At 46.5% G+C, this 21007-nt stretch overlaps 1 protein-coding gene across 2 annotated transcripts in view; it reads left to right on the top strand.

The window, feature by feature from the left end:
- PDE4A (phosphodiesterase 4A) overlaps window positions 1-21007 on the top strand; it is a 357141-nt gene that overhangs the window by 73417 nt on the left and 262717 nt on the right. Inside the window, exon 1 of one of the 2 annotated variants that reach the window (XM_079960032.1) lies at window positions 10937-11247. The exons of the other annotated variant lie outside the window; for it this stretch is intronic. Coding sequence (XP_079816158.1) covers window positions 10952-11247 — 296 coding nt within the window. The 5' untranslated portion in view covers window positions 10937-10951. Of the gene's footprint in view, window positions 1-10936; window positions 11248-21007 lie in introns of those variants that run through there. 2 annotated transcript variants of the gene reach the window in all.

The following is a 21007-nucleotide window of genomic DNA, read 5'->3' as shown; positions in this document are numbered from 1 at the left end:
TTGTGTGTGCAAGTGTTGTCATTCTGCACAAGTGTAGCAGAAGTGTGGGGTGCAAGATTCAGCTTTCTGATAACCTTGAATTTAATTGTTTTGTTAAAAGCATCTTTCAAGCTGGGAATATGTGTGTGTGTGGACGTGTGAGTGTGTTACTAGCTGAAGTGCTAAAGAGGAGGCTGAACAAGAGCTCCAGCTTTGGGGGCTGGCCTACAGTACCTTGCAGAGTTCCTCCTCCTAGCACATCTAGAATTGTGCAAAGAGAAAATTAGAATACCTGCTCACTTAACTTTGTATAATTTATACAGTTTGCAGAGTTCCATTTTTTTCCTTAGTGTAATGTAGAATTTTATTTTTCTAATATATACAGTGCCCTGCTGTGTGACTACCTTATAAAGCTGTCTCTTGGATAACAGGTTTCCAGTATAAATGGTGAAACATTAAGCGCAGAGACCGAAAATTTTGGGCTTGACTTACTAGCCATTATTTGTGGCCACTGCCAACAGAACTCCTGAGAAGCGATTACAGAAAACACTGTTGTACCCGGTCTACAACCAACAGGGGGCCTGGAGTCTGAGCTTACTTTAAAAATATTTTTAAAGTAAGTTTCTAGGCTTCCTGGAAGGAAATGTGAGGCAAAATGTTCAGGCAAAATTCTAAGCGATTTCTGCAAATGAATCCACCTTGACCTTTCAGTGTTTTAGGCAATGAGTGAAATCAACCACCCATATTTTCCTCCATGGGGAACACAGGAAAAGAAAGCAGGCTTATCTCCTAATCCCCCCAAAATGGCTTTTACAGACAGGCATGATTGTCCTTGTCAGAAGGTGAAAATATACTTGCAGCTGGTGGGCAGGCAGGTGGGTTCAGGGAACCTTGAATTAAGCATTAGATAGCGTTTCCTTCTTTGCAAGACCATCTACAGTGGTACCTCGGATTACAGACGCTTCAGGTTACATACGCTTCAGGATACAGACTCTGTTAACCCAGAAATAGTACCTCGGGTTAAGAACTTTGCTTCAGGATGAGAACAGAAATCGTGCGGTGGCAGCAGCAGCGGGAGGCCCCATAACCAAAATGGTGCTGCAGGTTAAGAACAGTTTCAGGTTAAGAACGGACCTCCAGAACAAATTAAGTTCTTAACCTGAGGTACCACTGTAGTGTAGGATTTGGATCTGGGTTCAAATCTGGACTAAGTTCTGAATATTTGGAGTATCCTTTGATTAAGTCATTCCAGTGGGAATACCGATGACCAGTTTCCTCATGGGGCTCTTTTAATGATTCATATGCCTACTGTGAATGCCCTTTCATGGAGAATGAAATTGACTGAATACGCAGAATTGGATAAACTGACTGGGAAGATTCGATACCAGAGAGACCAAAAGTTTATCAAGGACTGGGGGAGATTTACAGAATATCTGAAAAGCATATGTGATGGCTTGTTGGTTTTGAAGAGACTCTGTGAAAAATTAAGAACTATTGTAAAAAAGAGAGTAAGAGGGAAGAGGAGTTCCTAAAGGCAATATTAAGTTTAGAAATGTGTTAAAAATAGAAATTTTAACGAAAGATTGGCAGAGAAACTGAGGGAAGTCAAAAATTGATGAATGAGTGATAAAATATGAATTGATTGTATAAAAATGTTTGGAAAATGAATAAAAATTATTATTAAAAAAAAGTGAATGCCCTTTCATGCTGATATTGTAGTCCAAGACGCAGTCACTTGGGAATAAGGCCCGTTGAACTGAACAGGAAGTAGAAATGTATCAGCTTTGCCCTGTACACCCCATAACAAATTGCGAATAGGTGACAAATGGCATTATCAGATGAAGGAAGACTGCTAGCATTGGGAAAGAGAAAAGTTGTTTGCATGGGATTTAAAATCCTCAGCAAACTATACGCTGAGCTTCAGTCATCAGCAGATTTATTGTACCAGTCACAGACCTCTGACAACTTTTAAAAGTAAATGTAAAGGTAAAGCGATCCCTGACCGTTAGGTCCAGTTGCGGACGACTCTGGGGTTGCGGTGCTCATCTTGCTTTACTGGCTGAGGGAGCCGGCGTTTGTCCGCAGACAGCTTCCGGGTCATGTGGCCAGCATGACTAAGCCGCTTCTGGTAGACCAGAGCAGTGCATGGAAACGCTGTTTACCTTCCCGCAGGAGCGGTACCTATTTATCTACTTGCACTTTGACATGCTTTCGAACTGCTAGGTTGGCAGGAACAGAGACCAAGCAACGGGAGTTCACCCCGTCATGGGCATTCTGATCGGCAAGCCTTAGGCTCTGTGGTTTAGACCACAGCGCCACCCGCGTCCTTTCTGACAACTTTTAAAGCACTCAAAAAAATTCCAAATATATAAACAGTAAAGTGGAAATACATAAATAATGAAGAAGTTAAATACAATTTGATCATGTAAAAATCTGATGGAGCAAAACCCGAACTGAATCAAGCACATTCTTAAAACTCTCAGACATGACCTGCAGTCAGAGAAGAGAGAGGTCTGTAACTGGCTGCCTCCGCCCCTTTTGATTTCACCTGCTCCATTGGCTTGAGGATCGTCCCCCCCCCCCCCCCGCCTTAGTACAGCACATGCTTTTCTGGATGGGCTATAGGTTTCTCTGAGTTTCCAAGCACCGCTGCCAGTGCTTCTTTCCCTCTCTAGGCACCTTCTCTGACGACAACAGATACGTACAGTACTGCGAGGGGGAGCATATGGGAAGCAAAATTGCTTTTGAGCAGAATGGGATTTGGCAACTCTTTGCCAAGGCACATGATCAAAGGGTGGGCATTCTGTTTTGCTTCATTGAGAAGAAATCGCCCAGTTTAAAATTAGGCTCCTGCAGAGCAGTCAATGTGCAGATGCTTCTGTAGCTGGCAAGCAGCCTGCGTGCTGCTCGCCGCTTCCTCGCAAATTCGTTTCTTATTAACAGGTTGCAGGCTGAACCTTCAGACCCTTTTGACTAGCAAAGTCGAGACACCGGTGGCATCTTGTTTCAGTCTTGAGGTGTTTGCCTTTCTTTTGCTCAGAAATTCAAAATCCTGGCATAGAATCATAGAGACCACAAGGGCCATCGAGTCCAACCCCCTGCCAAGTAGGAAACACCATCAGAGCACTCCTGACATGGTTGTCAAGCCTCTGCTTAAAGACCTCCAAAGAAGGAGACTCCACCACACTCCTTGGCAGCAAGCTCTTACTGTCAGGAAGTTCTTCCTAATGTTTAGGTGGAATCTTCTTTCTTGTAGTTTGGAACCATTGCTCCATGTCCGCTTCTCTGGAGCAGCAGAAAACAACCTTTCTCCCTCCTCTATGTGACATCCTTTTATATATTTGAACATGGCTATCGTATCCCCCCTTAACCTCCTCTTCTCCAGGCTAAACATGCCCAGCTCCCTTAGCCGTTCCTCACAAGGCATCGTTTCCAGGCCTTTGACCATTTTGGTTGCCCTCCTCTGGACACATTCCAGTTTGTCAGTGTCCTTCTTGAACTGTGGTGCCCAGAACTGGACACAGTACTCCAGGTGAGGTCTGACCAGAGCAGAATACAGTGGCACTATTACTTCCCTTGATCTAGATGCTATACTCCTATTGATGCAGCCCAGAATTGCATTGGCTTTTTTAGCTGCCGCGTCACACTGTTGGCTCATGTCAAGTTTGTGGTCAACCAAGACTCCTAGATCCTTTTCACATGTACTGCTCTCAAGCCAAGTGTCACCCATCTTGTATTTGTGCCTCTCATTTTTTTTGCCCAAGTGCAATACTTTACATTTCTCCCTGTTAAAATTCATCTTGTTTGTTTTGGCCCAGTTCTCTAATCTGTCATCAGATCCTGCTAGTAAGGCTGGTCATCCCTTACGCAGGACAGGCGGCCAGATGACTCAGGGTGCAGCCCATGTTATATTCCATTGAAGGAATGAAGAAAAGTGCAAGCAACTCTGGTCAGAAGAGTACACTTGTCAGGGGTGTGTGTGTGTGTGTGTGTGTGTGCCAGGGGTGGGTGGGTGTGGTTGTGTGTGTCAGTGTGCGGCCCTCATCTGAAATACCTGCCTATCAATGACAGAAGTTACTGGGTCTTTGGGGCATCTGAAGAAGTGAGAGCTGGACCATAAAGAAGGCTGATCGCCGAAGAACTGATGCTTTTGAATTATGGTGCTGGAGGAGACCCTTGAGAGTCCCATGGACTGCAAGAAGATCAAACCTATCCATTCTTAAGGAAATCAGCCCTGAGTGCTCACTGGAAGGACAGATCGTGAAGCTGAGGCTCCAATACTTTGGCCACCTCATGAGAAGAGAAGACTCCCTGATGTTGGGAAAGATGGAAGACACAAGGAGAAGGGGACGACAGAGGACAAGATGGCTGGACAGTGTTCTTGAAGCTACCAACATGAGTTTGACCAAACTGTGGGAGGCAGTGGAAGACAGGAGTGCCTGGCGTGCTCTGGTCCATGGGGTCACGATGAGTCGGACATGACTAAACAACAACAACAAAAGTTGTGGCCATTCATAGCATATGAAAGGTCCCAGGGTCAGTCCCTGGTGTCTTCATGTAGGGCTGGGGGAAGCCCCCTACCTGAAACCCTGCAGAGCAACTGGCTAGTCAGCATAAACCAGGGGTTGCCAGTGCTGTGCCCTCCAGATGTGGCTGGAGTACAAGTCCCATCATCCCTGCCGGAGCTGGTGGGTGTTGTAGTCCGACAGCATGTGGAGTGTCACCTATTAGCCACAGGAAGTAGATGGAGCAATGGTCCATCTGTATGAAACTGGCACCAGGTTCCAAGTGGGCTGCCTTTTCCTGTCTCCAACCTCCCGCTCTGGGAGCCATTCTGGGTGCACAAAGGAAGCCCCATTTGGCTTTTCACTGGGTTCTGAGAAATATCCAGGAAGGCACTGGCACTGGAGAACTGGGCAATAAGCTGAGGAAGGGGCAGAAAAGAGGGATAAAGTTCTTCAGGAGGGGTTCTCTGTCTGAAGTCCCAGATGGGGGGCTAGGGTCATGGCACGACCCCTAGCAGTGACCCTGGGGGAGCCCCTAGTTGCTGTGCATCAACAGGGCTCCCCCTACTGGTGGTTAACCCTTCCAAGACTCCTGCAGACGGGCAGCAGTCAGATATAGTCGTGTGGTTTCCAATGCCTAAGCCAATACCACTCACATTCTGTAACCAATAAAGTTGTGGCCTTTTTTGCCTATTAACCTAAAATACATCACTGTCAACAAAAATTATTCAATCTAGGGGTGGGTCCACCCCAAACCACAAAATACTCAAGGTGTGTAAAAAGAAAAGAAAGGAGTTTCTAGGCAGATGGACAATATCAAAATGGACTTCAAAAGAGATTAAGATGCCCTCTCAATTGTGACTTCATCCTAACTACTCAACGGGAGTAGGGGAGAGGGCCTAAAGCCCCCACTCCCAGTTTCAAAAGTAGCAGATCTTGAGGAAAGCAAGAAAGAGAGGGCAGTACTCTGCACAAGCCCAGAATATATAAAAGGATGTCACATAGAGGAGGGAGAAAGGTTGTTTTCTGCTGCTCCAGAGAAGCGGACATGGAGCAATGGTTCCAAACTACAAGAAAAAAGATTCCACCTAAACATTAGGAAGAACTTCCTGACAGTAAGAGCTGTTCGACAGTGGAATTTGCTGCCAAGGAGTGTGGTGGAGTCTCCTTCTTTGGAGGTCTTTAAGCAGAGGCTTGACAACCATATGTCAGGAGTGCTCTGATGGTGTTTCCTGCTTGGCAGGGGGTTGGACTCGATGGCCCTTGTGGTCTCTTCCAACTCTATGATTCCATGATTCTATGAGAAGCACTTTAGGCTCTGTACCTCTCCCATCCTACAAGCACTTCATGCCTGGAAATGTTTTGGACTTGTGAACCACATCCTTCTTTTGTCTCCTTCTCTTTCTCTTCTTTATCCCTCCTTCTGAGTCTACTTTGAGCTTGTTTCCTCTTATTCTGGAGGCTTTAAACATGTAGATTCTCAAGGCACATGAAATATGTTGAACAAAAGTATCCTCTAGACGTCTATTTTTATCTGGAGGGACAGAAATAGCTAAATCACATCCTGGAACAATTTCTGCTGTCACCTTACCATGCAATGCTTGATTCCCTGCGTGGGATCCTCTTGAGCAAAAACTGATTTAAAGTGAAGCCATGTGTGTATGTGAAGTTGTCTTGGGAGTGAAGTTGTCTTGGGAGAGTGGGCAATAAACCTGTTTTGATGAGACTGTATCATAGAATTGTAGCACTGGAAAGGACCCCGAGGGTCATCTATTCCAAACCCCTGCAATGCAGGAATAATTTGCTCCCAAGCCTTTGAAGTAGTAGTAGTAGTAGTAGTAATAATAATAATAATTTATTTATACCCCACCCTTCCCGGTTCAGAAAACAGGGCTCAGGGCAGCTAACAACAAATTTAAAACACTTAATTGATGCAACAAAAACAGCTTAAAATACAGTATAAAATGTGAATGACAATAAATTCAGAATTCAAAAATCAATTTAGGGGGGAAATCCATCCAATAAACATTAGATGATCACCAGGGCTAGCTAGCTAAATTAGTCCTATTTGGGCCAGCGATGAGGCCAGGGGAGAATTAGCTGTGGGATCCCAGAGTGGGTAATCTTCATAAAAAGGGGAAGGGGAGGGAAGGAAGGGGAAAGATCAGGCTAAGTGCCAATTGAAAGCCAGGCAGAATAGCTCTGTCTTACAGGCCCTGCGCAAGGAAGTTAAATCCTGCAGGGCCCTGCTCTCATGGGAATAGACAGGGCAAGACCTCTGGATTTTACCTCTCCCCTGCAGAATTCAGGAGGGCCATACCCTGTTTCTCGCTTGGATTAAATGTGCAGCCATGATAGCTCATACATGGCCTTACTGTAGCTGTGGTGGCCCAAAGCAGGTGGCCATTTTACTCATTTTCAAGAGTGGAAGAGGATTAATTATAGTTAAATGGAACCTCCATGTTCAGAAGTAGTGTACCTCTGAACACCAAGCGCTGAGGGCAAACAACCGGGGAGGACTCTTGCTCTCCTACTCTGTGGGCTTCCTGCAGCAGAAGTCTGTTGGACCATTGTTGGAAACCAAATGCTAGATTAGATAGATTCTGATATGAATAAGGACAATCCTTATGTGGGAGACTGACAGAGCTGAACCATGGAAAGAGTTTAGATTACAGGGGTCAGCAAACCTTTTCAGCAGGGGGCTGGTCCACTGTCCCTCAGACCTTGTGGGAGGCCGGACTATATATATATATATATTTTTTTTTTGGGGGGGGGGAATGAACAAATTCCTATGCCCCACAAATAACCCAGAGGTGCATTTTAAATACAAGGACACATTCTACTCATGTAAAAACATGCTGATTCCTGGACTGTCCGTGGGCCGGATTGAGAAGGCGATTGGGCCGGATCCAGCCCCTGGGCCTTAGTTTGTCTACCCATGGTTTAGAAGGAACACAATATTGTTCACAGATAGCTCCCATATGTTTCAATGAGGAGAGGTTCCCAGTATGCTAAGAAGAGGAGGGCTCCCTTTTCTCCTGTCTGATCCTGCAAGAGACACGGATCACCATTGCCAATATAAATATATAAACTATTTACAAGGAAGGAGGGGGAGATGCCACCGTGCTATTAATAGCCACTTTATTGCTCAATAATGACATTATTTGATCACCGCGCAGCTTCTGTGCCAAAGGCTGTCTCTGGCCACTCGCAGCTGCCCTGCCTTATAGACTGGTACTATTTTGATCACTGCAGATGGTGACAGCAGCCACGAAATTAAAAGACGCCTGCTTCTTGGGAGAAGGGCAATGACAGGCCTAGACAGCATCTTGAGAAGTAGAGACATCACCTTGCCAACAAAGGTCCGTATAGTTAAAGCTATGGTTTTCCCAGTAGTGATGTACGGAAGTGAGAGCTGGACCATAAAGAAGGCTGATCGCCGAAGAATTGATGCTTTTGAATTATGGTGCTGGAGGAGACTCTTGAGAGTCCCATGGACTGCAAGAAGATCAAACCTCTCCATTCTGAAGGAAATCAGCCCTGAGTGCTCACTGGAAGGACAGATTGTGAAGCTGAGGCTCCAGTACTTTGGCCACCTCATGAGAAGAGAAGACTCCCTGGAGAAGACCCTGATGTTGGGAAAGATGGAGGGCACAAGGAGAAGGGGGCGACAGAGGACGAGATGGTTGGATAGTGTTTTCGAGGTTACCAGCATGAGTCTGACCAAGCTGCGGGGGGCAGTGGAGGACAGGAGTGCCTGGCGTTCTCTGGTCCATGGGGTCACGAAGAGTCGGACACGACTAAACGACTAAACAACAACATTTTGGCAGTATCCCTGAACCTTTTCTCTGCTTGCACACCAGAGCTCTGAAGGTAGCACAGCAAAAGCAGCACTGGGTTACAGCAACTGGGTCACAGCAACAAAAGCTGGAAGGACACATTTGGACCCAAATGCCCCTGGTTCAGGGCCGGCCCACCCATGAGGCAAGGTCAGGTGACCACCTCAGGTGGCAGGATCCTCAGTGGCAGAAGATCCCAATGTCAGTATTTATTCCCTGCTTGTTCCTGATGTAGTTCTTCACTCGCTCCTTCCTCCCTGGCAGGGAGGGTGCGTGTGCCATTTTGTGCTTTGCCTCAGATGCTAAAATGTCTTGGGAAGGCCCTGTTCTGGTTTATAGGCTGCTAAGATCAATTAATTCCTGCATGTGTTGAGGACCACTTCATAACATCAACAGAATCAAGCGATAAAGTCCCCCCCCCCTGGACTGCTGCACATGTGTAACAAGGGAGTCAGTTGAATATTCCCACACTTGAAACAACAGCTCCACACACACAGAAAAATAGAGCAAATGGTTCAGCCTACCTTCTTTCTTCTTCTTCTTCTTCTTCTTCTTCTTCTTACTCTGCATTTTGCCCTGACAGAAACTCAAGGTGGCTTACAGATAAAATAAGAACAGCTGAAAACATGGGTGGGGAAAATAATTAAACATTAATATGATCAAAACTATATATCTATTAAAAAACATACAGATGAGTACAATAAAAACAGCATGTCAAGTTTTAAAAGCAGCAAGGAAGGAGTGAGCTCCAGAATCTTGGGGGCAGCCACCAAGAAGGCCTTTATTCCATATGCCCTTTTTCTATGTGTTGGGAGCTATTCCCTACCCCACACTTTAAAAGAAGATTTTTTTGTGGGCCACCCCCTCACGCTAGGAAGTGTTTTGTTATTTACTTCTCCCAGGGTGGCCTCTCACCTTCTGTCGCCCCCTACACAGGAGAGCACCTTTATGCTCCGCCTGCTTTACCCCAAAGCAGGAAATCTCTTTACATCTCACTGAGACTCGGAGGTGAAGCAGGTCCGGGAGTTCTGTTGAAATCCTTACCCCTCATTTCTGAGGGTTAAGACTGACAGAGAGACAGCCATGCGAAGGAAGCTCCAGGTCAAATGTGGACCCAAAAGGAAGGGAGACCTAATTGCCTTGATGGAGACAACAATTCGGGATTAGATCCAACAGGTGCCTGCGGAGCACCCAATACCTGATAATACCTAAGCATGAGGGCACCAGTATTCCTCCAACTGTTTGCCCCAAGCAAGCTAGATCCAAAGGTATACTACTCCTGAACATGGAGGTTCCACTTAGTTAACCAATTCTCTCAGTCCCAACAGGCTTTTGTTGGTGACTACTTTTTTTTGGGGGGGGGGGAGTGTTTTGCAGAATGGAAGAGGAAGACCAAGAGGTGCCCAGTCCCCCCCCCCCCAATAAACTGGACACTGCTGATCAGGGCTGGATTTAGGTTTGATGAGGCCCTCAGCTACTGAAAGTAATGGGGCCCTTTATATGTCCAGCTGTCCTTTGTCAACAACAAATTGTGGCTGTTTTTTTGTGTTGAATATATGCTATATGGACATTTATGGACCTAATAGGTATCTAAAGCCATTTGCACATAACAAAATATGTATTTTATCAGTGATTGTAGAAGTGAAACACAAGAAGTATATTAATAGTGATTTTTTTTGGGGGGGGGCCCAACAGAGTGGGCCCATAGCTGTCAACTTTTCCCTTTTCTTGCGAGGAATCCTATTCGGAATAAGGGAATTTCCCTTTAAAAAAGGGAAACGTTGACAGCTATGGTGAGGCCCTAAGCTATGGCTTGTTTAGCTTATAGGTAAATCCGACACTGCCAGTGCTGATACTTGACGCGGCAAGGCTAACTGTCCTTAGGCCTTTGTTGACGGGAAAAGCTTTCTGTACACGCTCAGAGGCGCCCTTGTTCTTTCATGTACGTCGAGGGGTACGGGCTTGTAAGGAGAAAGGGAGCCGGCTCGACATTGGACGGGAGAAAGCGGCGAAGACGGGCGCGTCTGGGGCGCGGGCAGCCGCGGGCAGGGCTCTTCCAGCGTCGCTCCGGCTCCGTGCTTCGACTTAGTCTGCCGCGCAGGCGGAGCCTTCCTCGGGGAACCGCGGGAGCCTAAGGAGACGCCCGCCCACGCCCGTCTCGTGGCGCCGCCGCCGCCGCCTGGCCAAGCGGGGGATGCCGTGAAGGCGGCGACCCTCGGCGCGTCCCCTCCGCCTCCGCTGCTCCCTCCCTCCCTCCCTCCCCGCAGCCCCGCCGGCGGCGCACTCCCTCCTTCCCTCCGGAGGCGCGCCGCGGGGACGCTCCGTCGCGGGCTGAGCTCGGCGCGTGTCTCCTCCGGCAGCCGCGGAGCATGGAGGGGGCGTCCGGAGCCGGCGCGCAGGGCCCTGGGCGGCTGCCTCCGCGCTAAGCCTCGCTTGGGATGGCAGCAGCAGCGGCGGCGGCGGCGGCTTCTTGGCGGAGTTTGTGAGACGCTTTCCCGCTCGAGGGGCGGTGCCTGGGCTTGCTGGCCGGAGAGCGAGACCCGGGCGCGCAAACTCCTCCGCCGCCGCCACCCGCCACCCGCCCGTGTGCCTGGGCAGCTCCGTCCGAAGCCGGCCAAGAGGAGCAGGATGGAGCCGCCGCCGCCGCCGCCGCCCTGCTCGAAGAAGAGCCTGTCGCTGTCGCTGCCGGTGCCGCGGGAGGGTCAGGCCACCCTCAAGCCCCCGCAGCACCTTTGGCGGCAGCCCCGGACCCCCATCAAGATCAAGCACCGCGGCTACTCGGACACGGAGAGGCACCCGCACCGGCAGATCGAGAGGGCGGACGCCATGGACACCAGCGACCGGCCGGGGCTGAAGAAATGCCGCATGTCCTGGCCGTCGTCTTTCCACGGGACCACCAGCAGCAGCGGCCACGCCGGCAAGCGGTAGGCTCCGAAGCGGGGCGTGGGGGGCGCGTCCGGGGGTCGGCGGGGCAAGTAGTGCCGCCTGGCGCGGGGAACCGGGGACTGTTGCAACCGGAGGGAAACGCATCCGATTGCTGCTTTCTGCGGAGCTCCGGGTTCTTGCCCCCTTCGGGTCTTGTCGGGGTCACCCCCTTGACCTGCTCCGCAGATCTTTTGGTTGCCCTGAGGCTTGTGCTTGATTTCAACAATCTTGCCCATCCGTGGGGCTTAGCGTTGCCCATCGCCTGGAGCAGTTTGCATCTGGGCAAACAATAGCTGCTCGTTAGAGAAGTGGGCAGGAGGCCCTTTGCACATGCCTAGAGGCGCACTCCTTATTTCACAGCTTCCCCGGGTGCAATCTGAACTCCACCTGAGCTCTGATTAGTAGTGTCTTCTAAAGTTATAACCTGCCCAGCACAGAGCGCCAGTAAGGATGGGCTTCAGCTCAGCGAAGGTCTCAGCTTCAGACCCCAGCACCTGCGGGTAGGTTTGGGGAAAGATCCCTGCCTGAAACCCTGAGGAGCTGCTGCTGCCTGTCAGTATAGGTAATACTGACCCAAACGGAGGAATGGGCTGGCTCAGTACAGAGAAACTTCTTGTGTTTGGTCAGTTGGCACAGGGCCTGAACTCTAGGCAGGTATAAAATTGTATTTATCCTTTGGCAATCTCAACAGCCTTAGCTACTTTCCCGCTCTCATCCATACAGTTCATGAGAATAAAAATAATGCCTCATAATGTCTTGTCTTCAAGAGAATTAGTAGCAGCTCCCTTCTGTCTCATACAAGTCAAGTACTGGTTTCTGTGGCATGAAACCGGCATTTCCAAATAACCCTGTTCTTTATTTTGATTAATAATAATAATTCCATGCCCTGTTTATGTATCGTGCGTAAGAGAGGTATGTAAAGGGAGAGGCTCAATGTGCGGAAAAGAGCAAACCCTACAGCCTCACTCTTGAGAACAACGGTGGGGGAAAAGGACTTTTCGCCCTCTGGTTGTTGCTGGGCTGGCTGGTGGTGGCTGGAGCCGCCACAACACCCGCAGAACCCCACTGGCTCCCTAGGAAGAGCTAGGGACGATGGGGGGCATTGAAGGCATCACCCCACTATCACCAATTGTCAATAAACATATGGGCAGCTGAGTTCCTTGCTTTCCGAACGTAGTGGAAGGTTTTTGTTTAGGGCTTGTTAGGGGAAGTTCAAATGGGCACCAATCTCCCAGTCCCTTCCTCCGAACTTCCTGTTTTTAGAAGAGAAAGCGTTGAATCGTGCTTTTTGCTATTATTGTTGTCTGTGGCCTCTTTGGTTCAGCAACTGCCCTTCTCCCACAATGTGTGGCTTCCTTTAAAATCCAATTAACATTTTGTAACAGGCTGAACAGGAGGGTGGGGAGAGAAGGCTCTCAGGAAATTGAAATCTGATGGAACAAGTTGTCTTTATTTATTTTGTGGTAAAATGTGAGCTCTTCCAAATTCATGCAAGTCTTACTCCACAGTAAGTTAAATGTCAGGCTCTACTGAAATTAGGGCTGTGGATCAGGAGCGGGGAAGCATAGCTTGCTCTCACAAATTTCACTATTTTGTAATGTTCATCTACACAACTCAGTCTGCAAAGCTTTACTCATCAGGGAGGTGAACACGATTGTCTGCTAATTGCCTGCCCTCAAGTTGCTGTAGCTGTTTGGAAAGTCAGCAACCCTAAACCCAACCAGTTAAGCCCACTGGTCATCCCCTATAGGTTAGGCTCTGGGAGCTATGCCTAGTTTGGGTGCTTCAAAATATGCCTTGGACCTCTCTGAGAAATGTTAGTTCCTGTGGCAGACATTTTAAAGAGTTCTTCAGCGGGTGGAACTGTGCGGAAAGGCTTGAGGAACTCTGTGCTAGTCTTGCCGTGATTCATATTAGCTGTAAGCTGATGGAACTGGAGTCTGTTGTCAAGGCCACGCAAGATATTTTGACACCGGAGGTGTACCACAAAATGGTGCCCCCTTCCCCACCAGGGAAGAAAGGGTGAGTGAAAATGTACATCAGGGACAAGATGGTTGAATAAACATCTGTATTGGGATCTGGTGCCCCCTGGTAGCTCACCACAAGCTTGGGTGGGAGAAAACTGCTATTAGTAGATGGGGCTGCTGCCGCCACTTAGTCTGTTCCTTCAAGGTCTGTAGGTTTTCTGATGAGTGCTACTCAGTGATAAAGGAGAAAGGGTCCACATCTCTTCAACTGCTCAGTCTTAGCTGGTTTCCGTCATCCATACCCTCTGCACAGCTCACTCTTAGTAATTATTATTAAATTTATATACAGGTGGTACCTCGGGTTACAAACACTTCGGGTTACAGACTCCGCTGACCCAGAAGTAGTACCTCGGGTTAAGAACTTTACCTCAGGATGAGAACAGAAAGCATGCGGCAGCGGGAAGCCCTATTAGCTAAAGTGGTACCTCAGGTTAAGAACGGTTTCAGGTTAAGAACAGACCTCCAGAACGAATTGTTAGTAACCAGAGGTACCACTGTATCACCCTTCATCAGAAGATCACAGAGTAGTTTACAGTGTAAAAACACAAGTTACGGAACATAATAACAAACCGCACCACCCACACATTTAGAAGGCCATAGATCGTTTAATTAGCCAAAGGACTGGGTGAAGAACGTTTTTGCCTGGTGCCTAAAGCTATGTAATGAAGGTGCCAGGTGAGTCTCCCTGGGGAGAGCATTCCACAAACGGGGAGCCACCACAGAAAAGGCCCACTCTCATGTAACATTAGAAAAAACTGTAATGGGACCTCAAGGCTCATCAGTTCCAGCCCCATCCACTGCAGCAGGAGTCACTCGTCCTAAACTCTTTCTGAGAGATGCTGCTGAGCATGCCTTTAAAGGGATTGCATGATTTCCCCACTAGGCAGATTGCTCAGCTGTTCTTGCAGACTCCCTCTAATGTTGAATGTTAAGGTGATTGCAGTCTACCTTCTAGTCTGTTGTCTTGCCTCATTGGTCAATGACACTCTCTAGAACACCTTCTCACCCCTTGCTTTTTCCTGTAAGACCTATTGCAGTCGTTAAGAGTTGTCAACAGGCTCATCACAGCTATCTGCCAATCACCCATTCCCACCACCCTTCTGAGTAATACCCCTCTCCACCTTCTCACTATATAGAAGGGTCTGGTGACTTCCGTTTCAGTGTATCTGAAGAAGTGTGCATGCACACGAAAGCTCATACCTAGAACTAACTTAGTTGGTCTTTAAGGTGCTACTGGAAGGAATTTTTTTATTTTGTTTTGACTCTCTAGAATAACTTCAGTCGTGGTATCGGTTGTGTTTTCTATGCGGAAGGAATCCTGTGTAATTTGCTAACAGCCTCTTTCCAGAGCGTGAGTGCTCACCTGCTCCTGCTTGGTTTTCCAGCCAATCCTTCCCCGTCAGCCATTACCAGTAGCTTTTTAAGTGTGCAGTGAAAGCACCTTTGCCTTCCTTTGAAGGAGGTGGCTGCCTATACAACCCCTGTGTGCTAATTCTTGTTGTGAAGCTGCCTTGCCTTCCACTTTTGTCTGATGGGCAGCTCCAACATGGGAGCTCCAGCTGGCACAAGACACTGACATATGTCTAGATGTAGCTGAGAGAAGAATTGGAAGAAGATGAGGGAGGGAGCTGATGAAGTAAGAGCACTGCCATATGGCCACAGGAGATCGCATCCAAACATGAGTTCTGGTTGACTTATGGGGAGGGGGGTGTCCTTCAGCCTGCTTATCCTTGACACATTGCAGAGAGCTGCCTTCTGCTTATAAGTTAGCAAAATGTACAAAGCTCATGCCAGTCATATGCTTGGGTAGGTGGTGCAAACAGTTGTGGATATGTCTTGCATCAGGGCTGAAAAATTATTTAAGCTCTTTGGAGCAGGGAATTATCGCCTCTGATTAATAATACTAGTCATGTGAAGCTTTTTGCTTTCTATAAGCTAAGGAGAGTGGGGTTGTTGTCCAGCTGGTGCACAGCATGGATATATATTGGCCTGTTAGCCAACTACTGTGGCATGAGACTTGGTCTATACAGTATACTCATAGAGGAACCATTGAAGACCAAATGTGGTCTTCTAACCAGTAGGTGGATATGAATAATTGTGTCCACTTAAAGTTACCCAGTTCATTTCCCATTATTGTATAACTAGAGAAGCTGGGAATAGTCTAACTTGCAGGAGTGCGAAAGGAAGGAAGGAAGGAAGGAGAGACAAAGAATTTCAGAGTGTGATTATTGTACACAGAATCTTACATTTCACATATCAGTTTGTAGTCCTTGTGGTTGCAAACTGATGTTTAAAAGCATGTTGGCAATGCCTTGAAACATTAGCTATGTAGGTGATAAGCTGAATATATGGTATTTTCTAGTGGTTAGGCAGATGAGTTTAAGTACAGCTCTTTGCTCTTCTCAGTGATTAGCAAAACTAGATTACACTATACAAAATAAAAAGTCATTCAAATTTTCACACAGACCAAAAAAATCAGCTTTTTTGGTGTTGAATTTAGGTTGCTTGGGCAAATTTAATTTCTTTTAAGGCATGTGTACATACAGGTAGAACAATATAGTATTTGGGCCACCGTTGCTTAGAACTGACATCTTGCAAGTTTGAAGATATTAAATTTTAAAACACAATTTCCCTATTGTCTCCTCATTTCAATTCATCTTGGTATCTCTTCAGGCCTTCTCCTTCTAGCATCTTGTAGAGTTGTCCAATTCTGCTACTGCTTCCCTTGTCTATCTGAGGGAACAGAGACAGCTTGCTCTTGTAATCCAATATATTTTAAACAATGAAATAAAAATTCTTTTGAAATAGGCTGCCTTTGGGCTGGCTGAGAGCAGACATCTACTGCCCACAGATAGTCATTAGTTTTAATAGAGCAGCACTGGCATTTTAAAATGTATGGCTGTGAGAGAGTAAAAGAAAATTAAAAAGCCTCAAAAGTTTCTTTTCAAGTAAAATTCATCTGAGATTTCAGCAGCAAATCAAAGCATAGTAGGGTATGTGGGAATGAGAACATTGCCTCCAATTCCCCTTTATTAATAATTCTTCCTATGATTAATGTCTCTCTCTCCCCCCCCCCCCACCTTAACTACCTCCAACACCTTAAAGACAATTTTGGAAGAGCATTATGCCCCTGAATGGTGTTCAACCTGTCCTTTCTTCATACATTAAAAGTTCAGAGGACATAATTCCCAAATTGGGCACTTTGTGGCAATCTTCTCCTTAACAGCTTGAGCTGTGAACATTGCTAACGGGACACACTGATTGAAACAGATGTGTAACAGGCTTTGTGTAAAAGTAAAAGGCATCCCCAACAAGAACCCCTGAGTGTTAAAATGCTGGTTGTGTCCCTCAAACTGTCTTCCCTCTTACTGTGTGGCATTTTAAAGTGATTTCTGCAATTGATTGAATTACACAACACAACTTTAGTTCATGGTGTCCTAATTCATTTTCTTTTTTTAAAAAAACAACAAAAACCTTAAGTTGTTGCATGTGCAAATGTTCCCAGCTTTTGGGGCGTAATATAGTCTTCCAAGCCATGCAACCTAACGGAGAATTAAACTGGCACACAAGGGAAATATTAAATGACCGGACAATCACAGGACAATTAGCACCCTTGGAATCCAAAGACATATGAGGGAAATGATGGGGGGAACAGAGGAGTCTGCCTTAGATGAAGTCAGACCATCAGCTTAGCACTGTCCACATTGGCTGGTAGCAGCTCTCCGGTGGATCAGGCCAGGAGACTTTCCCAAGTCTACTTAGAGATGTTAAGAATGGAAACTGGAATCTTCTTGCCCACAAATCGGATGTTCTAGCACTGAAAGGAAGGGCGTTGGCAGCAATTTGTATAGCACACTTGAAGCATTCAAAAGGCTTGTGTAATTGCCTCACCAATAATTGCAACAGCCTTGTAGGGTAGGCCAGTTTTATCCTCTACATGTGCAGATGAGCGGCCAGTCATCAGCCGTGGCTTGCCTAAGGCCACTTGGTGAATTCATGGCTGCAGGTTGGTTTGAACTGGGTTGTGGTAAAGGACCCCTCAGCAATCATATTTGAAAACTCAGGTCCTGAAAGACTTGAATGCATTGCAGTTGTTCTGGTGAGGATGAGTTGAAAGATTTTTTCAATGCTTTTTATTGCATTGTTATGTAAAGTATGATTCATGCATGGGTGAAGGCTATTTTAATACAGTTGGCCTATGGGGAAAGAAAGAATATCAGCTATCTTGTAGGCCTAGCTGATATTGCCTGTGGTGCAGCATTCTCTATGACACTTTGAGGACTTTGCACAGCCTGCAATTTTGCTTGGGGGGAAATGGGATTAGTTAGTTACCCTATTGACTAGTCATTAATATTGTACTCCGTGGCTTGAGGTGACTTGATTGCAACGTGAAATATCTATGATAAGGGCACTGGCTGAATAAATTTTGGTGGTCTCGAGTTGGAAAATCCAAATAGACCCCCTCAGGTTGATTCACACAGGGAATAATCCTCCAGGCTATTTCACAGATTCCGTTCACTTCCAGAGAATTTCTCCGTGGATTGTGCTCAAAAGAGCCTATCCTGCTCTACCATTCTGAAATCGAACATTTCAGACAATTATTCTCTCTTAAAGAAGAGCAGAAAGACCTGTAGCAGCTATAGGTACTTCCAGAAGACTGTGGGAGGGACTAACTACTGTCCTCCCCAGTGTTTCCCTTTTGCTACTGTTAGCCTCCTCTGTACGTTATCTAGTCTATATGCCAGCTGTATGTCATTTACTGTACTCTTAACTGTATGTAAGCCAGGCTCCTTGGAGTCCAGCAAGTCCAGTACCAGAATGTTATCAGTTGATTCTTGTTCTGCTTAACAACAACAACAATTTTTTTATTTATATCCCACCCATTTGTCTGGGTGTCACCCAGCCACTCTGCGCAGCTTCCAGCAAAACATAAAAACATAGTAAAACATCAAACATTGAAAACTTCCCGATACAGGGCTGCCTTCAGATGCCTTCTAAAAGTTGTGTAGTTCTTTACCTCCTTGACATCTGCAGGGAGGGTGTTCCACAGGGAGGGCGCCACTACCAAGAGGGCCCTCTGCCTGGTTCCCTGTACTTTCACTTTCTGCCGTGAGGGAACCACCAGAAGGTCCTCAGAGGTAGACCTCAGTGTGTCTGGGCTGAACGATGGGGGTAGAGATGCTCCTTCAGGTATATTATGTACTTCAGCCTAGATCGTGGGTGGTCCCACCCCCCACCCCCCCCGGTAATAATTGAATTTATTCCGTGTTTGCTGATATTTCTCATTTTTTAATTTACCAATAAGTTCTGTACTTTGTATATTTGTAATTCTGTGTTCTGTATTTCTAGGTTTCGGAATGTCTGCTGTAAGCCACTTTGACCATAGCTCATTGTGGGAAGCAGCATATAAGTAAACGCAATCAATCAAGGGGTGTGTGTGTGTTTCTGTCATCAGCTTAAAGAAAACTAAAAAGAAAAAAACAAGAAAAGGGAAATGAAGGAAAAGGGTAGAGGAGGGAGGCTTTTACTTGAAGACCAGAAAAAAGTGGTAAGCTATCATAGGGGCATAATTTTCCTTTCCTGGGCATGTTCTTGCTTTAATAGTAGTTGGTTCTTCCACTCAGTGGATAGGGATGGCTAATCCACAGTCCATGGGCCATATATGTTCCCCAAAAGGTTTTATGTGACCTCCCAAAGACCCCCCCCCAATTTTTAAAAATCATTTAAAAAAAAAATGCTCTTAAATGATTGACGGCTCTTGTGGTTCCCCTTCTGTGAGTCCATGTTGCCAAAAGGTGAGTCCATTTGTTTCGTTTGTTTTCCTGAATTGAATAATTGAATAATATATTATATAGTATGATTTAAAATAGTGTAGATTTGCTTGAGGGAAAGCCTTTGGAAAGCAGCCCTGAACTGCTGTTTTCACATGCCCACGCCCACTTTATTGCATCAGATGTGGGACCCAGAGAGCTAACCATGGGTCAAGGCAGCCACCCCAGTTAGTCCCTTTCCCCTTGCTTCTGCAGCCCCTGTCCATGGGGCCAGGATGGTCGCCCCCCGCCATGATGCTCTTCAGGAGGAAGAGCCTGCCAGTGGACCTTGGGCATCATGAAATGTGGTAAAAATGTGGTAGAAAGATCTGACCCATGGGGCACAATTCACCAGGGTGCTTGCACAAATGTGACTGGGATTAACAGGAGCTGCATAAGAGCCTGGTCTTGTGTTGATTTCACTGGGACTTCAGCAGTGAATTGCACCCCATAATAAATTAGTGGGGTGCTCTTGTATTAACTGCCTCAGGAGCAAAAATGTCTGGGGTCAACCCTGAGCAATGCTTCTTCCAAGATGAGAGTTGGTGTAACTGTAATACAGTTAAGTTGACATCTGGAACAGTTGGTATGAAAACTTAAATTCGCTTTTCAAGGGAAAGAGGAGGAAATCTGGTTTTGGGTAATACAGCCTCTTTGCAGTTATCTGTACTGAGCAACTGGGAGGTGCAATAAAAACACATAAGTGTTGGGCGAAATCAAAGATTCATGAATATAATTCCTTCTTCCATCGTAATGTAGGACACCTAGACAACTAAACAGATAAAAAGAAATGTTTTATTTTAAAGCTTCCTCAACCGCCTGCTGTCTACTTGTTTTTGTTTAAGGTAATTTATTCTGCCATTGCACTGTAAAAACAGTGCTTGGGATGACTCTGAGCCTGATTCTGCTGTGGTCAAGACTGCATTGACCCCACCTGCATGTCACAGTAAACTGTAGTTTATTCTGATTGTGGTCAAGATAGTTTTTTGGCTTCCCTCTGCCCATGCACACAAGAGGTAACATGTCACATTCCCTGGTTTTACGAGACTGTTCAGTAAGCCAAAAAACATGCATAGGCTACAGATTGTGGCTTGCTGTTTGGATGTTAGAAGAAGCCAGAGATTGTGGTGTTAGGAGGGAAGAGTGAAAGAGCCTTCCGGGGGACATTCGTGGCAAGCCATTAACTGTGGTTTACCGCGACATGTGAACTGAGTCATGGCCTGGTTGGAGTGGTAGATCAGGGTTGCTGACCCTTGAACATTCTACTTGGGGCATGTAAGCTATACTTGGCTGAGCATGAGGGCTGGCTTCTGGCTGACATGGCTGCTGTCTGGAAAATCTTGAAGTCCGCTGGCAGAGAAGAACATTGGAACTGAACTGAATGAGGTAAACACAACCATCCTGTTGACGGAGACGCCAAAGCTCCCTGTGCCTGCAGATCGTTCATTCTCTTGTGGGGGAAAACATGTGCTGGTATTTTTGAACGATTCCTGATAGCCTCTACAGATAGGGAGTTGCAGCTTAGTACGCTTGGAAATAAATGTCTTAACTGCTCTGAGTTTGTGTACTCAGAGTTGTTTGATTTTGCATATTATTGATGTAGGCTTTTGGAAAGTGCAAATGGTTCAGTTAAGAAAGTGGAAGTGATTCAGTGAAAAAAGAAGTGAAATACCTTTGGTGAAATTCTGGAATTACAATTTCTGGTGCACTGTCCAACAGCGTGTGAATGTCTCATATGCTTGCCATGTACACATTTGAACTCCATTGTAGGAAAATTGTAACTCGCTTGTACTGCATGAAATTGAGAATATGCCATATGTGAACTCCAAGGGCCCAGTGGGAGTTTGTGGGCTTTTAATGGTGTTGGGCAGGGTCTTGTTCTCTGCATCAGTGTCTCAGCTATGTTGAATAGGAATAGTGTT

This window comes from Podarcis cretensis (genome assembly GCF_951804945.1).
Source record: "Podarcis cretensis genome assembly, chromosome: 17".
Classification (NCBI taxonomy): domain Eukaryota; kingdom Metazoa; phylum Chordata; class Lepidosauria; order Squamata; family Lacertidae; genus Podarcis; species Podarcis cretensis.
The sequence above is the reverse complement of the archived record's forward strand: the minus strand, read 5'-3'. Positions and strand labels throughout refer to the sequence as shown.